General features: G+C 35.5%; 1 protein-coding gene across 1 annotated transcript in view; it reads left to right on the forward strand.

Moving 5' to 3' along the window:
• The window catches only part of HSF5 (heat shock transcription factor 5), a 50,244-nt gene that overhangs the window by 19,321 nt on the left and 13,147 nt on the right, over positions 1–17,776 (forward strand). Inside the window, 2 exon segments of the mRNA XM_027034232.2 lie at positions 2,167–2,688; positions 4,987–5,164. Of these exon segments, the coding sequence (XP_026890033.2) occupies positions 2,167–2,688; positions 4,987–5,164 (700 nt within the window).

Below are 17,776 nucleotides of genomic sequence, written 5' to 3' on the forward strand. Positions count from 1 at the left end.
AAGTGTATGTCACTATTAACAGATTCTTCCAAGATAGTACAGATAATTACTTTTTTTTTAATGAGAAAGGATAAATGAAATAAAAAATGAGAAATTTAAGTGGTGATCCCCTTTTGCCCCCATATTGTACACACTATATTTTAATTATTTTCTGATTATTTATTGTTAAGCAATTGCATTGATTTAAGTGTTTCAGACTGCTATTTCTAGGATAAGGCTAAGTTCTATGCTTTGTCTTTTTATGCTATAATTGCTTAAAGATTGGAATTATGTGTTTGCCTTTGATATCATCCAGTTGAGATAGCTTCTGTGTTAACTGACTGAGCCACCCAGGCGCCCCTATAGCTTCTGTTTTAAATGCTTATTTATTTTTGAGACAGAGAGAGCGCATGTATGTGTGCACAAGCAGGAGAGGGGCAGAGAGAGAGGGAGACACAGAAACTGAAGCAGGCTCCAGGGACCAAGCTGTCAGTGCAGAGCCTGACATGAGGCTCGATGCGGCGCTTGAACCCACGAACTGTGAGATCATGATCTGAGCTGAAGTCAGATGCTTAACTGACTGAGCCACCCAGGCGTCCCTGAGATAGCTTCTGTTTTTAAGAGAATATCTTTCTAGTGGCATTCCAGTATGTAAAGGAACATTACTTTTTTGTGGGGTTTTTTTTTTTTTTGACAAAGCTACGTAGGAAGTCAGATTGTTGTTCAAAGAGTATAGAATCAGATCAAATGGACTTAGTTGGATATTTTTAAAGGCAGGTACCATCGGGCATGATAGTCCAGTCTGTTCATCTTCACTAGAGGGACATATCTGTCCCACAAATTAGATGTTTTTGTTTGTGGATCCAGATGCTGTCTCCCTTGGATCATGCTGGAGATTCTCTGACAGTATTTATGTCTTGATTATGTTTATGTTTTAAATAAATTTTTAAAAATATCTTTAAAAGACCTTTTCTTACTACAAAGACAATACATGTTACAGGAAAATAAAGATAGGTAGACATAAAATTTTTTAAATGGAAAAAAGAACATGTTTTAGGTGTCATTCTGGAATTAAAGGATTTGGTTGAATTGCAGATATTGGTGAGAGTGTGCATGCATGGTCAGGATAGCATAATGGTTAGGAGCAAGAGCTCTTGAGCTAGGCAACCTATGTTTGAAACTTGGATATGTCAGTTATTTCATTGTGACTTTGGGTAAATTACAGAGTTTCTCTGAACTTCAATTTCATCATTTGGAAATGGAGATGATCACATTTTATAGACCTCTTAAGAGGAATACTGTATATGAAGTACTTTGCATGTGCTTGGCACATAGTAAGAACTCAATAAATGGTGCTATTGGCTACAGTAAAGTGGCTTGATGCTTACACCACTTAAATTTACATTATTTGGAATTAATGTCCTTTGAATAATTGACACAGTCTTTGTAGTGTGTTTGGCAATATCAACCCATTATGTGTTTTATTTAGTTGTTACTCTTTAGTATTTATGTTCATAGCTTGAGATTATTTATCACTAAACATGTAATTGTATGTCTACTCTGTGCAAAGTACTAGGTATAAGAGAATGCATCTTAAAGGTATAAAGGATACATCTAAAAGTGACAGCTATTTTTAATCTATTGTTTTATTATTAAAAATAAACAATCTCAGGAACCAAAGGACATTCGATATTCCATCCATTTTTTCCCAGATCATTTGGAACAGAATATCAGTACCTCCCCCTGAATGTATAGAAGCATTGGTGGACTTGTGAGCATCCTGTGTTTGAAATTTCACTACTACATTCCTAAAACAGTATATGATAGATATAAGTGATGTTTTTGTCAACTTTTATGGAAGAATTTGGTATATAGACATTTTATCAGCAAATAGGTATTTGAGTACTATAGCTTTTTGATTTTGTGTACTTTAACCCTGAAAATTATTGGTCCTTTCCAGTATTGAACTTGGCATAGTGGTTGACATCTATTAGTTGCTAAGTAAATGTTAACAATAGAATTGAAGCTACCATTGCTGAAAAGTTGATTGGTGTTCATGTTGTTTCAGTGAGCTTTAGTTAAATTTAATCTATTTGTTTAACATTTATGAGCCTAAACATTGTTGCTTTCTTCCTTAATCTCATATTCAATTTTCTATCCAAACAATCCTGTTTTCTCTTTTCCCAGAATCCTCCAATGCAATCCTCCTATCCAGTTGAATTTCTGCCTTCTAATTGGCCTTGCAGTACTACTGATGAAAATAAAAAGACAGAAGTTAACCTAGAGGCTGTTTTTCAGATAGTAGATGAGTTGCATTCCTCCCCTAAATTGGAGATGGTGAAGGTGGAGCCTGTTGAGAATCAGTGCCCAACATCTCAGTCTAACAGAGGCCAGCATATCGTAGCTAATTCAAACAACAGCAATCCATCTTCCACAAGTCAGGCTAGCCAGCTGGAGCCACTTACTCCTGTAGGCTCAGACATTACATCTTTCGTAGTCGGAACAGAACAAGCAATTACCTGCTCTCTACCACAGTCACCTGAGTACATCTATACCATCCACACAGCTCAGCCTGTTGAAAATACTACAATGCAGGAATCTGCAGCCATCCAACAAGCTCATGTCAAACTGAAGGAGCAGCTAAGTCATAATCCATCTCCATCTTCAGTAGTATTTGTGCAAGAAGGGCTACCATTCAGCACACACCAGGTAAGGGGGCAAAGAAAAAATCCTAATAAAGCTCAAAGTACCTAGTGCTTCTTGCTATAAACTGGTCTAGTGGAGAGTTTGTCCACTGTTAATTTGGGTTTAATACTGGTTCATTATGCTTTCCAGAAGGATCATGTCCCAGTGATTCTGCACAAAAAATTCAGAAGTAACCTTAAGTCCCAGACGTGTTCTTACTATGTTATGGTCTGAAGTCAGCCTCTAGAGAGGCAGTCTGAGCATTGTGGTATAAAACTTACTTTCATGTTAAAAGCATCCCTTGAGTTTTGCTTGCTATCTTAATTTGAATGGACGAGGTGTGCCTGGCTGATTCAAATCCACTACTCAGAAAGGATGGTTTATCTGACAGATAGTATCAGGACTTTCCAAGCTATTTGTAGCCTGGGGGTAAAGAGATGGTTAGAAGTCTGTTCATAGTTTCTTACAGCATTATTGAATTCTTATTTCACTTGTGAGCATACTGTGTTTGAATTTCCTTACTAATATCTACATTCTTAAAGCAGAATTCTGACTAGTTTGAGAGACATATTCTGAAGGTAGAAGCTAATTCCTTTATTGTTTATGACCAGAAAATGAATAAAGTTGATTCTAAATAAAAGCACATCTAAATTACAGTCACTTTTTGTGAATTAAGTATTTTTCCTACTTTAAATTTTTTTTCTTGATCTTAGCCTGATATGTATTTTTAAATTTTTGTTTTTTTTTTCTTTAATGGGACTGAAAATATTGTCACTGTTAGATTCCCAAGATAACATTTAGATAGTTGTGTTTTGTTTTTGTTTTTTAATTAAAAAAAAGTTTTTTATTTTGTTTATTTGTTTATTTTGTTTTGTTTATTTTGTGTATTTTTGTTTTATTTATTTATGTTTGTTTATTTTTGAGAGAAAGAGAGACTGCAAGCAGGCGAGGGGCAGAGAGAGGGAGACACAGAATCTGAAGCAGGCTCCAGGCTCTGAGCTGTCAGTGCAGAGCCCAACATGGGGTTCAAACTCAAGGACAGTGAGATCATGACTTGAGCAGAAGTCGGATGCGACTGAGCCACCCAGGCACCTGATAGTTGTTTTTTAATGCATTCTTTTTTAGCTCTAATTTTGGATCCAAAGTCTTAACGTATCTATCAACTCATTGTCCTTTTTGAGTCCAGCTGTGGAAATCCAGTATATCATGTGTTAAAATAATATTATAAATTCAGTAGATCAAAGATAGGCCCATTGTGTTTCAAATGTGTTGTGGAAAGAACATAAAATTTGTCTTTGTTCCTTCATAGTTCACATCCAAAATATTATATTTCATACCTTAAAATTGCATTTATAAAGTTACTTTCTCTTTAAAAAATATATTTGAACAACAGCTGTTAAAAGTTGTGCTTTTAACTTTTAGCTTTATTTCATTATATAGTTTCATTTAAAAAATGTTTTTTAATGTTTATTTTTGAGAGAGACAGAGTGTGAGTGGGGGAGGGGCAGAGAGAGAGAAAAAGACACAGAATCTGAAGAGGCTCCAGGCTTTGAGCCATCAGCACAGAGCCCGATGTGGGGCTCGAACTCACAAGCTGTGAGATCATGACCTGAGCCGAAGTCGGATGCTCAACTGACTGAGCCACCCAGGTGCCCCATATAGTTTTATTTAAAATAAATTCATAAAGAAATAAGAATATTTCAGAAGTTGGTCACCTTTATGAAAGGATTTGACATTCCAAAGAAAACTTAGGAACTCTAAAAAAGAAACTCATATCTCATAAGCAGAACAGATCTAGATTTTGTAGGGGTTGAAGCTTATACAATTTTGAGGGCTTCTCTAAGACAAAGAATACAAAATTAGTAGAATAAAGTGTCCTCAGCTCCACTGACATTATCCAACAAGATTATGCCTATGCCCATCTCAATGTTACCAATGGGGGTGGAAATCTGATGGAAGAGATACTAGAATGGAAAAAGATAGTGGTCTTAACCAGTTGTAAATTTGTGTGTGTGTGTGAATTGTACCAAAAAAAAAAAAAAAATCAACAAGCTTCATGGTTAATCTTCCTCTGATCATAAGTAAATGTTTTAACTCCATATACATTTCAGTGGTTTGTGTATAGGGAAATAGATATCTTACTAATGAATATTCAGATTAGCTCAACAAAATTAAACGTGGTATCATTCATAAGAATGAAAAGCCTTTACAAACATGTTTGTTGTATCATGTGTCAATAATAGAACTCCTCTAATAAACTATCTTAACTTTTAGTAGATATTTGAGGGAAATTCATAATAATTAGTGGGTTTAATATTTTAGGTGGATGCCAGTATAAAATGCCAGGCCAATCCACCTGAGAATATCTTGCCTTCAGAACAGATGGGATTCTTCATTTCAGAAATGGGCCCTGCTAGCAAGCCTAGTAAAGACACAGGTTTATCCACTCCAGCCAGATACAGAGAGCGAAGAAGCAACTCACAGCAAGGAAAGTCCCCTGGTAAGGATTACTGTGCTCAGAATACTAGAATTAGAACCATGGTGTAAAATAAATGTATGAATGACAGTTTTTTTTTTCTGAGCCTTCATTTTTTTTATTCATAATTGTATGATACTTATCACATTGCTTTTTTACATAACTGTAATTTTAACTCTATATGTTTTCTTAATTGTCCTTATAAAGTATGTAAAAGTTATTTTCCTAATATTGCATGTAAAAATTTGAGCTTTTGAAGAGCTAGAACATATTAAGTAAAAACACAGGAATTTGGGTTATTTAACTTGGAGAAGGCAAAGATGAAGGGTGATTTAATCACTGCTTCAGATGCCAAAGACTTTGTAATTATTGATGTACTTGTTCTCTTATTAGCAGACTGTAGGATAAGAGGGAATATACTTAAAATTGTAGCAGTAAAGAATTAGATAGTCATTAATAACATTATTCTGAACACATTATGATAATAGTATCAAGAGTGGCTTTTGCAGTGGCATTGTTTTTCCTGTAATTTATAGGAACCCAAAATTAATGATTGTTTTAGGCACATAGAGTTGGTTCTATTGTTTGTAAGGCAATTGGACAAAACCATTTTTTAAGAAAATAGTAACATCTAATAAGACATGTTTCTTTATGTGATTCAAAAACAAGTCATCAGAGTCTTCAATGGCCAGCTTTAATATTCTCAAATTGTATGCATGTCAGAGGCATGCAATCCAGGTAGAATTAATCAGGTCAGACGATCATTTTAGCCATAAAAAATTAAAAAATATTGAGAAATTATTTGAGAATTTCTCCAAAAAGTAAACTAATAGTGATATGATCAAGATCTTGCTCAGACTCATAGGGTTCTTTCTGCAAAACACCTTTTAGGCAAAGAACTATCCTGATCACTACTCTTATTCATTGGACTTAGCTTGTACTGTCACTTTTAGTTGAATATATATGGTCCAATCCATGATAAAAGATTAAGAGATTAAGATTCCTTACCACTGGAGATGTTTAAAACAATGGCATAGACTTTGAAGGTGATTTAGAAAAGGACAGGAACTAATATTTGTGCATACCCACTTTTAATGCCATAACCAAACTTAATGAAAGTGGTATTGTCATCATTTTGAAGATTGGGAAGTTTAGGCTTGGAGAGGATTAATAACTTGTTCAAGGTCATACATTAACTAATGTAGCTAATATTCTACTCACAATCACTCTGTGTCCTTACATAAAGGACTGTGTCAAAACATAAAAGTTTTTAAATTTGATGTAGTCCAATTTGTTTTTGTTTTGTTTTGGATTTTGTTTTGTTTTGTTTTGCTTTTGTTGCTTATGCTTTTGGTGTCATTTCCAAGAGATCATTGCTAAGTCCAATGTCATGAAGTTTTTCCTCTGTGTTTTCTTCTAGGAGTTTTACAGTTTAGGTCTTACATTTAGGTCTTTAATCCATTTTGAGTTACTTTTTGTATATGATGTAAGATAAGGGTCCAACTTCATGCTTTTGCATGTGGATATACAGTTTTTCCAACACCGTTTGTTGAAGAGATGGTCCTTTCCTCATTGAGTGATCTTGGTGTCTTAGTGAAAGATCATCTGATCATATAAGTAAGCATTTGTTTCTGGTTTCTCTATTCTAGCCCATTGGTCTATTTGTCTCTCTTTATGCTAGTACCATATGATCTGTTTAACCTCTCATTTCTGCCCTTGTAGCACAAAACCAGCCATAGAGAATATGTAGATGAACAGTTATGGTGATGTTCCAGTGAAGCTATATTTACAAAAACAGGCGCAGGGCCCAGTTTAACCCAGTGGTCATAATTTGCCAACATCTGAATTAAACTAACAGCTTCTTTCTGAACAGCAATAATGGAAGCCAGAAAAGGGTAGAATCACATTTTAATATACTGAAAGAAAACTGCAACCTCAGAAGTCTCTACCCACGAAAATGATCATTCAAGAATGAAGGCAAGACCATGAAGACATTTTCAGATAAACACAAAATTGAGCGCATGTGCCACACCAGATCAACACTAAAGGAAATTCAACTGGGTGTTCTTTTTTTTTTTAAGTTTTTTTTTTTTTCTTCTGAGAAAGAGAGAGAGAGCAAGTAGGGGAGGGGCAGAGAGAGGGAGAGAGAGGACCCAAAGCGGGCTCTGTGCTGACAATGTGGGGCCTGACACAGGGCTCAAAGTGGGACTCAAACCCATGAACCATGAGATGGTGACCTGAGTCAAAACCAAGAGTTGGACACTTAACTGACTGAGTCACCCAGACACCCCTACAGGGTGTTCTTCAGGCAGAAGGAAACTGTGGTAGAGGTATTGATTAATATGGGCGTTGATGAACCAAGAGTAGGTACTGTAGTTTCTAGGATAATCACCAACACAATAGAAATAATCCAAAAGAAGGCAGGAAAGGGGGAAGGAAGGAAAAATAAAGAAGACAATGAGAAAACAAATAATACAATGGTTGATCCAAATTCAACCAATACAATGATTATATGTAAATGGTTTTAAAAACATTAATTCGAAGGCAGAAATTGCTAAAGTGGATAAAAGAGCAAACTCCTACAATAGACTGACTATAGGAGACACATAGGTTAAAAGTAAGTGTATGGGGAAAGATATAATATGCAAACAGGAAGTATGAGAAGCCTGGTATGGTTATTTTTAAATATCAGATAAAACAGCCTTTAAGACAGAGTATTATAAAGAGAGTCTGCTTCATAATGGTGGACAGTTAATCAGTGAAGCATATCAATTATAAATGTGTTTTTGTGTAGTAATAGGGCCTCAAAATGTATGAAACAAAAATTGACAAAAGGAAAAACAGGCAATGCCCCAATATAGTAGGATATTTTAATACACCATCTAAGTAATTGATAGAATAACTAGACAAAATATTAGTAAAGACATAGGAGATCTGAACAACATAATCAGCCACCTTGATTTAATTGGCATTTATAGAACACTGCATCCACCAACTACAGAATATGCATTATTTTCAAGTGCACATAGTACATTCACCAAGAGATGTCGTATACTGGGCCATAAAACAAGTCTTAATAAATTTACAAGAATTACAGTAATACAAAGTGTATTCTCTTAATATAACAGAAGTAAATTAGAAATCAATGACAGTAAAGTAACCAGGGAAACCTCCAATATCCGGAAATACAGTGACATACTTCTAAACCATAACTCAAAAACAAAATCTCAAGAAAAATTAGAAAATATTTGGAACTGAGTGACAATGAAAATATATCAGTTTGTGAGATGCATCTAAAACAATGTTAGCCGGGTGCCTGGGTGGCTCAGTCGGTTGAGCATCGGACTCTTGATTTTGGCTCAAATCATGATCTCGTGGTTCATGAGTTCAAGCCCCATGTGGGGCTCTGAGCTGATGGTGCAAAGCCTGCTTGGGATTCTCTCTCATTCTCTCTCTGCCCCACACCTGCTCGTACTCTCTCTTTCTCTCTCAAAATAAATAAATCAACATTTTTTAAAAACTTAAAAAAATAAAACAATGTTAGCATGAAGTGTGTAGCTTTAATATTAAATTAAATTAGAAATTTTAATATTAGAAAATATTAGCTAATATTAGAAAAGAAGTAAGATCTAAAATCAATGACCTGAAGTTTCAATATAAGAAACTAGGAAAAAAAAAAAAAAGAGGAAAGTAAACCCAAAGTAAACATGAGGAAGGAAATGATAAAATAAGAATAGAAATCAATGAAATAGAAAACAATTGAGAAAATTAACAAATATAAAACTGGCTCTTTGGAAAGATCAACAAAGTTGACAAGCCTCTAGCTAGACTGATCAAGAAAAAAGAGAACCCAAATCATAACTATCAAGAGTGAAAAAGAGGGGCACCTGGGTGGCTTTGGTGTCTAAACATCCGATTTTGGGTCAGGTCATGATTTCACAGTTCGTGAGATCAAACCCCACATCGGGCTCTGCACTGACAGCTCAGAGCCTAGCGCCTGCTTCTAATTCTGTGTCTTTCTCTCTCTGTCTGCCCCTCCCCTACTTGTGTGGGCCCTCTCTGTCTCTCTCAAAAGAAACAAACATTAAAAAAAAAAAAAAGAAGAATGAGAAAGAGATTACCAGGGTGCCTGGCTGGCTCAGTTGGTGGAGCATGTGACTCTTGATCTTGTGGTCATAAGTTCAGGCCCCACATTGACTTGTAGAGGCTACTTAAATAAATAAAACTTAAAAAAAAAGAAAGAGATTGCCACCTCAGAATTTATGGATATTAAAGGAATAAGAGAATACTGTGGACAGTCTTACATCAATGAATACAAATGGAATAGACACATTTTTTGAAAAATATAACTTACCAAAATTCACACACTTCTATTAAAGAAGTTGAATTGGTTATTAAAAACTTTCCTCAAAATAAGAACAAATATTATAGACCAATTAATCCTCTTGAATATAGATGCAAAAATCATTAACAAAATAGTAAATTGAGTCCAACAATATTTAAAAAGGATAATACTCTACAACCAAATAGAATTTATCGGAGGAATGCAAGGCTTGATTGATTTTCAAATGTTAAACAATGTTATTTCCTATATTAACAGAATAAAGGAGAAAAACTCTACGATGATTTTAAAAGATGCAGGGAAAGCACTTGACAAAAGTCAGTACTTATTCATAATAAAAACTCTCAACAAAGTAGGAATAGTAGAAAATTCCTCAAACTGATAAATAGCACCTATAAAATATGTATGGCAAAGATCATAATTAATGGTGAAAACCAAACTTTATACTTTAGAGACTGGGAACAAGGCAAGGATGCCTACAGTCACCACTTATATATTCAGTATTATACTGGTGGGCCTAGCCATTGCAATAGGAAAGAAAAATAAATAAAAGGCATAAAAATTGAAAAGAAAGAAGTAAAAGTACCTGTTGATGATATGATTACTTATATAAAAAAAAAATCTAGGGAATCTACAACAGAACAAATAAATGAATTTAGCAAGGTTTTAGGACATAAGATTGATATATAAAAAGCAATTGTATTTTAATAAACTAGCAGCACACAATTGGAAAATGAAATTAAAATACCAAACATTTACAGTAAGACCAAAATCCTAAGATACCTAGGAATAGGTCGAACCAAAGATGCCCAAGACCTCTACATTGAAAACTATAAATTTTGCTGAAAGAAATTAAAGAAGACATAAATAAAGTGGAAAGATATGCCATATTCATGGATAATAAGATCCAACATTGTTAAAGTGACAGCTCTCTCTAAACTGATCTATAAATTCAGTGCAATCTCAATCAAAATTCCAGTAGACTTTTTTTTTAAGGTTTTTTTTTAAATTATTTATTTTTTGAGAGAGAGACAGAGAGACAGTGCGATTAGGGGAAGAACAGAGAGAGAGGGAGACACAGAATCCGAAGCAGGCTCCAGGCTCCGAGCTGTCAGCCCAGATCCCAATGCGGGGCTCAAACTCACCAACTATGAGATCGTGACCTGAGCCGAAGTCGGACACTTAACCCACTGAGCCACCCAGGCGCCCCTGTGGTCAATTGGTTTTCAACAATGGTGCCAGGGCAATGCAGTAGAGAGAGGTAAGTCTTTTCAACAAAAATTAGCGTTGATCCATACCTCACACCATAATTAAAAATTAACTCAAAATGAATTACAGATCTAAATATAAAACCCAAATATATAACACTCCTTGAAAAAAAAGGAGAAAACCTTTGCTACTTTGGAGTGAACAAACCTAAATATAAAACTCAAACATACAAAGCTTGGTGAAAAATAACAGAAAGGCTTTGCTACTTTGGAGCGGACAAAGATGTCTTAGAACACAAAAACATGATCAATAAAGAAAAAATTGATAAATTGGATTTCACCAAAATTTAAAACTTTTGCTCTTGGAAAGGCATCATTCAGAAAATGGAAAGACAAACCAAAGTCTCGGAGAAAATATCGACAACACATATGTGAAAACAAAGGACATATTTAGAATATAAAAAGAACTCTTACAGTGCAATTCAAAAGTGGGGGGAATATATGAACAGACATACCACTAAGTGGTACAAGTGGTCAATAAACACATGAAGAAATGCTTAACATGTTAAATAATCAGGGAAGTCATTGGGAGTCACAGGGAGACATCACTACCTGCCCATTAGAATGGCTAAAATTTTTAAAGAAAAAAACAAGACCGTACCAAGCGTTGATGAGGCAGCTAGAACTCTTCATACACTGCTAGTGGGGAATAAAAATAGTGTAACCATTTTTGGAAACCATTTGGCAGTTTCTTAAAAATTAAATTAAGCATACACTCATCACAAGTTATGAATTACATATAAATTACAGTGTATCCATACAACAACAGAATAATATTCAGCAATAAAAAGGAACACATTATCAATACATACAAATCATTACGTTCATGTGGTCCTTGGGGAATATACATTTCTTTTCTTTCTTTTTTTTTTTAACATTTTATTATTTTTAAAATAATCTCTACACCCAACGTGGGGCTTGAACTCACAATCCCGAGATCAAGAGTCACATTCTTTATGGAGCTAGCTAGGCACCCCTGGAATATACATGGTTTCGGAGCAGTCCAGTTTTTGTTGCCTATATTTTGTTAGAGAGTGTGTAAAGGGTGTGAGGATTACTTAAGAAGCTGAACAGTCCTGTATCTTAGCAGGGCATGTTTGTTATTTCTCTGGCATTTCAATTCTTAAAAAAAAAAAAAAGGGTAGACTACTGATTTGTTTGCCTTTGTTCATTCCAAATGTGAGTTATAGCAGAGATCTTATTTAGGTAGTTTTTAAGCCTGAAAAGTCTGGTATTTGATTTACTGTCTGTACTTTGCTCATCCCTTTCATTCAACCTAATGGAACCTATATTGAGGTCATCTATAAGAATGGGTTCCATTGGAAAGATAATATTCTTAATCTGATCTTTGCCACAGAGCTCTCTCCCATTGTCTATCAGAAGTACTTGAGAAAAGCTTCAGGCCCTCTTACTATTATTTCATGTTGGGATAATGAAGTGGTTGGGTGCACAGTCCAAATTGCTGATCTCTAGACAATAGGTTATCAACTACAGGCAGAGAAGTATTCCCTTCTATCTTTGCTTGTGTTTTGGCTACCTCTAGCCTGAGTTCATCTCTTATTTTAGGACTTTGCTGAATGTGTCAAGAAACAACTAACACTGTGAATTTTGTCAGCCTTTTCCCTTATGGTTACTTGCTCACTTTGCATGTGGCCTGTCTTCCAGGGTATCACAGTAACAATTTTATCAAATGTTTTGACATGGGTTACAAAGATCACCAGTGTTCTAGCTAGTGTCTAGTGTCATAATTACCTGCTGTCTGACCACCAAGCTCATAACGTGTATTTTAATTTGAATAATAGCAGTACCTCACTTCTAGATTCCAAATTCCGTATTAGTCCATGTATAAGTTAGGCTGCTGTAACAAAACAAAAAACTAGTAGCTTAAACAGTTTAGAAGTTTGTTCTTCCCTTATGATATATTCTGAGGATAAGCTGTCTAGAGCTGATGTGGCAGCTTTACCTCTCTCTGGTAGCCCTCAGGTGTTGCAGGGTTAAAAATGGCTCACCACTATATCAGTATGTTGGCCAGCAGACTGCTATAAATATCCTTTCCTTTTATGAGCATAATCATCACTTATGCTCTCATCAGTTTGACTAGAACTTGGTCACATGGTCAAACTAGCTGAAGGGGAGCTTGGAAATGTAGTCTTTACCTGGGGACCATTTGCCTAGTTAAACAACACCATGATTTAAAGGAGGAATAAATATCAGGAGACAAGTAGAAGTTTCTGTTACATGGACTAAGAGAAAATATTTACAACAAAATACAAAGTATTCTATTCATCATACATAAAAACTCCTACAAATCAATAAGAAAAGTCAACCCAATAAAAGTAAAGAAAATGATATTAATGTGCAGGTCAGAAGAAATAAAGTGGCCAATATGCTTGTAGAATGATGTTGAACCCCTCAGAGAAATCAAGTAGAGAAATGCAAATTAAATCAACCCAAAAGATTTTTTTTTGATTGGCAAAACTTAAGCTGTTGATAATATCCAGGTTTGATAAAAGTTTAGGGAAAAAGGAACGTCTTAATACACTGTAACTGGAATGTAAATTTGTATAGCCTTTTGGAGGGCATTTGGCATTATTTGTAAATAACTAAAATGCTCATGTGCTTTGACTCAGGAATTCCAGTCCTGGCAGAGTTCACTGTTGTGTCATGTATGATAGCACAAATTTGGAAAAAGTATAATTGCCTAATAGGGAGCTAGATAAATTATAAAAAATTAATGTAATGAAATACTATGCAACCATTTAAGAAAATTAGCTTGATATGTTGTTACCTAGAAAGGTAGTAAGTGTTCATAACATGTGTTAAGTGGATGAGGCAAGTTGCAGCACAATATGTCTAGGACAGCCTGAGGCAAGTTGCAGCACAATATGTCTAGGACAGCCTCCTTTCTAGGAGGAAAAAAAGGAAGTATATACTATATAATTATAGAAAAAAGTATAGCAGTATATGATAAAATGGATTCATGTAATAGTGGTTACCTCTAGGAAAGTAGAATTGGAGGTGAAGAGAGGTACTTTTTTACTTTTCAATTTGTGTATGAATATACACAATAGTAGGATTATGGGAAATTTTTACTCCCTTTTTGTATTTTTATAGATTTTTAAAATTGAAAAAAAATCCAAAAATACTAAAAATTGTTTAAATATTTTAAAGTATTCTTTCAGTGTAAATTTAAAACCATCAAAATAATAGGAATGGGAAACTAAAAAGAATATTTTGAAAAAATATTTATATCCCGGTTATTAACCTGACTTCAAGGTTTAGATATGATTGACTCAAGCTAACTGTATCCCCCACCTAAAATGCTTTTCCAAGATTTTTTAGAATTTCTAGGGCTTACAATGACTTTTAGTTTTAAATTTCCTGTTTCTGTTTAATTCCAAAGTCATCCATTTCTCACCTCCTACAGCTCTTCTCTCTTATCTGCTTCATGCTGTTCCAGATGTAGAACTTGGCCCTCTTCCTTTGTTTCCAACCTTTCCCCATGCATTTACATTAGGCATTTGTATGTGTTCAACTCCTTTCTGAAGTTTTGGGGAGGTAAAAAGGGTTTGCATTTAAAATACTGCATATAATTTTAGATGGAATGTTATCCACCTTTCTTTTTAAAAGGCTGTCAGTCACTTTGCCATTTTCTCACCTTTCTTTGTCACTAATCACTATGGCCTCTGCCATGTTGTCATCTTTACTTGTACCAGCACTGTATCTTCTCTTCTCTGGTCTTTTTTTCTGTGCCTTAGGGTGAGACGTTAGATATTTCCTCTATTTCCTAATGTCTTTGAGACCTTACTTTCTCCAACCAAAACAGCTTGTCAAGTATAGTCTCTACAAAGATAGTTACGTGCCCAAGAGGAACTCTGGTGCCTACTGTTAAAATAATCACTTCATCTCTTTCACTATTAAGGTTGTAAGTGTAACTGATAAAATAATTAGGACATTATCTTTATTATCTCTTCATTTTCTTTTTTTCCTTAAGTAAAGACTTATCCTTTGGTCAGTGTTGTTGATAGCCGAGTCTTAATTGGCCTTGAATTCTTGCTGTGAAATAGAAGAGTTGTGACATATTAGCATTATTATGACAACTGGTCACATTTCCATTTATTAGGGGCAAGGAGTAAATTACTTAAGCTAGAACGTCTTTACTAAAAAGTTAGCTTTTGTAATGAGAGTGTAAGCAGAAATACAGTTCATGAAGTACAAAATTATTCTACCTTGATAGAATTTAACCTAATGGTTGGCTTATGAAAACATGGCTATAAATAAGGTTCGATGGGATTAAAGATCTTAACCAAAGTCAGTTTAAGTTTTATGTACTATCTGTTAGAGTCTGTATAGCATAGCTGATACGAAGAAGGTTTTTGGTATTAGAGAAACCTTCTATTTATTATTTTTCTCCCCTCTTTACAGGTAGTTCCATGAGGGAAAGGCCTTTCTTTTGTTAAACGATGTATCCTCAGCACCTACAGTATTAGCATTAGCTGTGGCACTCAGTGTTTGTTGAATGAATGACATGCTTTTCCACCCCACTTTAATCTTACTGATGTACTTCAAAAAAAATCCTTGGAAAAAAGCAATCTTTTAAAAAAAATGTGGTAAAATATATATAACATACAGTTTACCATTTTAGCCATATTTAAGTATATAGTTCAGTAGCATTAAGTACATTCACATTGTTTTGCTCCCATTACCACTATCCATCTCCAGAACTCTTTTCATTTTGCAAAATGAAACTGTGTACTCATTAAATAATAACTCCCTATTCTTGCTCACCCCCAAGCCACTGGAAGCCACTATTCTACTTTCTATCTGAGCAATCTTTTAGTTAGCCACCAAAAGATAAGTTTTGAACATATGAGGAGTCAAAGCACTCCTCAGGTTTCTTTTAAAAAGTACTTATTGAACAATTGCCTAGGGCTTGGTACCATACTAGGTACAATAGAGACAAGTCGTGTCCTCTATAGTTCTATTCTTCTGGAACCAAGACATTACTAAGATGTCATTCCATATCCCGTTATTATGCTCTGACATTTATTTTATATATTTTTTTAATGTTTATTTATTTTTGAGAGAGGAGACAGAGCACAAGTGGGAGAGGGGCAGAGAGAGAGAGAGGGAGACACAGAATCCGAAATATGCTCCAGGCTCTGAGCTGTCAGCACAGAACCCAACAGCGCGGAGCTCAAACTCGGAAACCAGGACCTGAGCGGAAGTCGGACACTCAACCAGGCGCCCCCTGTGTTCTGACATTTAAAACCAAGATATGTTTGGCTATGAATTTTACTTTTTGTAGCCATTTATTTTCTGTTTTCCCCTTCTTTTTGTCTGGTCATTTCAAATTAATAGGAAAATATACATTAAAAATTTTTTTTTTAACGTTTATTTATTTTTGAGACAGAGAGAGACAGAGCATGAACGGGGGAGGGGCAGAGAGAGAGGGCGACACAGAATCCGAAGCAGGCTCCAGGCTCTGAGCCATCAGCCCAGAGCCCGACGCGGGGCTCGAACTCACGGACCACGAGATCGTGACGTGAGCTGAAGTCGGAAGCTTAACCGACTGAGCCACCCAGGCACCCCGGAAAATATACATTTTTAGATAAAATTCACAAAACATAAAATTAACCATTTTAAAGTGCAAAATTCAGTGGCATTTAGTATATTCACAATGTTGTGCAACCTCTACCTCTATCTAGTTACAAAACATTTTCATCACTCCTAAAGAAAACCCCGTATTCATTAAGCGGTTACTTCCAATTCCTACTCCCCCAAGCTCTTGGTAGCCTCCAATCTGTGTTCTGTCTCTATGGATTTACCCCTTCTGGATATTTCATATACATGAAATCATGTAATATGTGACCTTTTGTGTCTGGCTTATTTTACTTAGCGTAATGTTTTCAAGGCTCACCCGTGTCATAACATTTGTATCAGAACTTTCTTTGTATGGCAAAATAATATTACATTGTATATATATACCACAATTCATTTATCCATTCATCTGCTGACGGACATTTGGGCTGTTCTTACCTTTTGGTTATTGTGAATAGTGCTGCTGTGAACATGTGTGCGTGTAGTGGAGTATCTGTTTACAAGTCTTTTGGGTATATACCTAGGAGTAGAATTGCTGGGTCATATGGTAATTCTGTGTTTAACTATCGGCCAAACTATTTTCCATAAAAGCTCTAGCATTTACGTTTCCTACAGCAGTGTAGAAGGGTTCCCATTTTTTTCATATCCTCGCTAGCACTTGTTATTTTCCCCCTTTTATTATTGTTATGACCATCCTCATAGGTGTGAAGTGTTATCTCATTGTGGTTTTGATCGCATTTCCCTAATGATTAGTGATGTTGAGCATCTTTTCATACGCTTGTTGGCCATCTGTATATCTTCTTTGGAGAAAAGATAATTTTTTTTACAACTATTATAACAATATTCTGTTTGATGAAATCTTCTGTTTTGGTTAAAAATCTCTTGATTATAGCCCTAGTGAGTGTTACAAGTTGGTAAACTATGGCCTGTGAACCAAATCTGACATACTGCCTGTTTTTATTTTATTTTATTTTATTTTTTTTCTCCGTTTTTATTTATTTTTGGGACAGAGGGAGACAGAGCATGAACGGGGGAAGGCAGAGAGAGAGGGAGACACAGAATCGGAAACAGGCTCCAGGCTCCGAGCCATCAGCCCAGATCCCGACGCGGGGCTCGAACTCACGGACTGCGAGATCGCGAGATCGTGACCTGGCTGAAGTCGGACACTTAACAGACTGCGCCACCCAGGCGCCCCGTACTGCCTGTTTTTAAATGGCCTGCAACATAAGCATGTTTTCATATTTCAAAATTTTTTTTAGTACTTATTTATTGTTTTGAGACAGAGAGACAGAGCATGAGCAGGGGAGGGGCAGAGAGCGAGGGAGACACAGAACCCAAAGCAGGCTCCAGGCTCTGAGCTGTCAGCACAGATCTCGGCGCAGGGCTCAAACCCACAAACTGTGACCTGAGCTGAAGTTGGATGCT

The sequence above is a fragment of the Acinonyx jubatus genome, chromosome E1 (genome assembly GCF_027475565.1).
Source record: "Acinonyx jubatus isolate Ajub_Pintada_27869175 chromosome E1, VMU_Ajub_asm_v1.0, whole genome shotgun sequence".
Lineage (NCBI taxonomy): Eukaryota > Metazoa > Chordata > Mammalia > Carnivora > Felidae > Acinonyx > Acinonyx jubatus.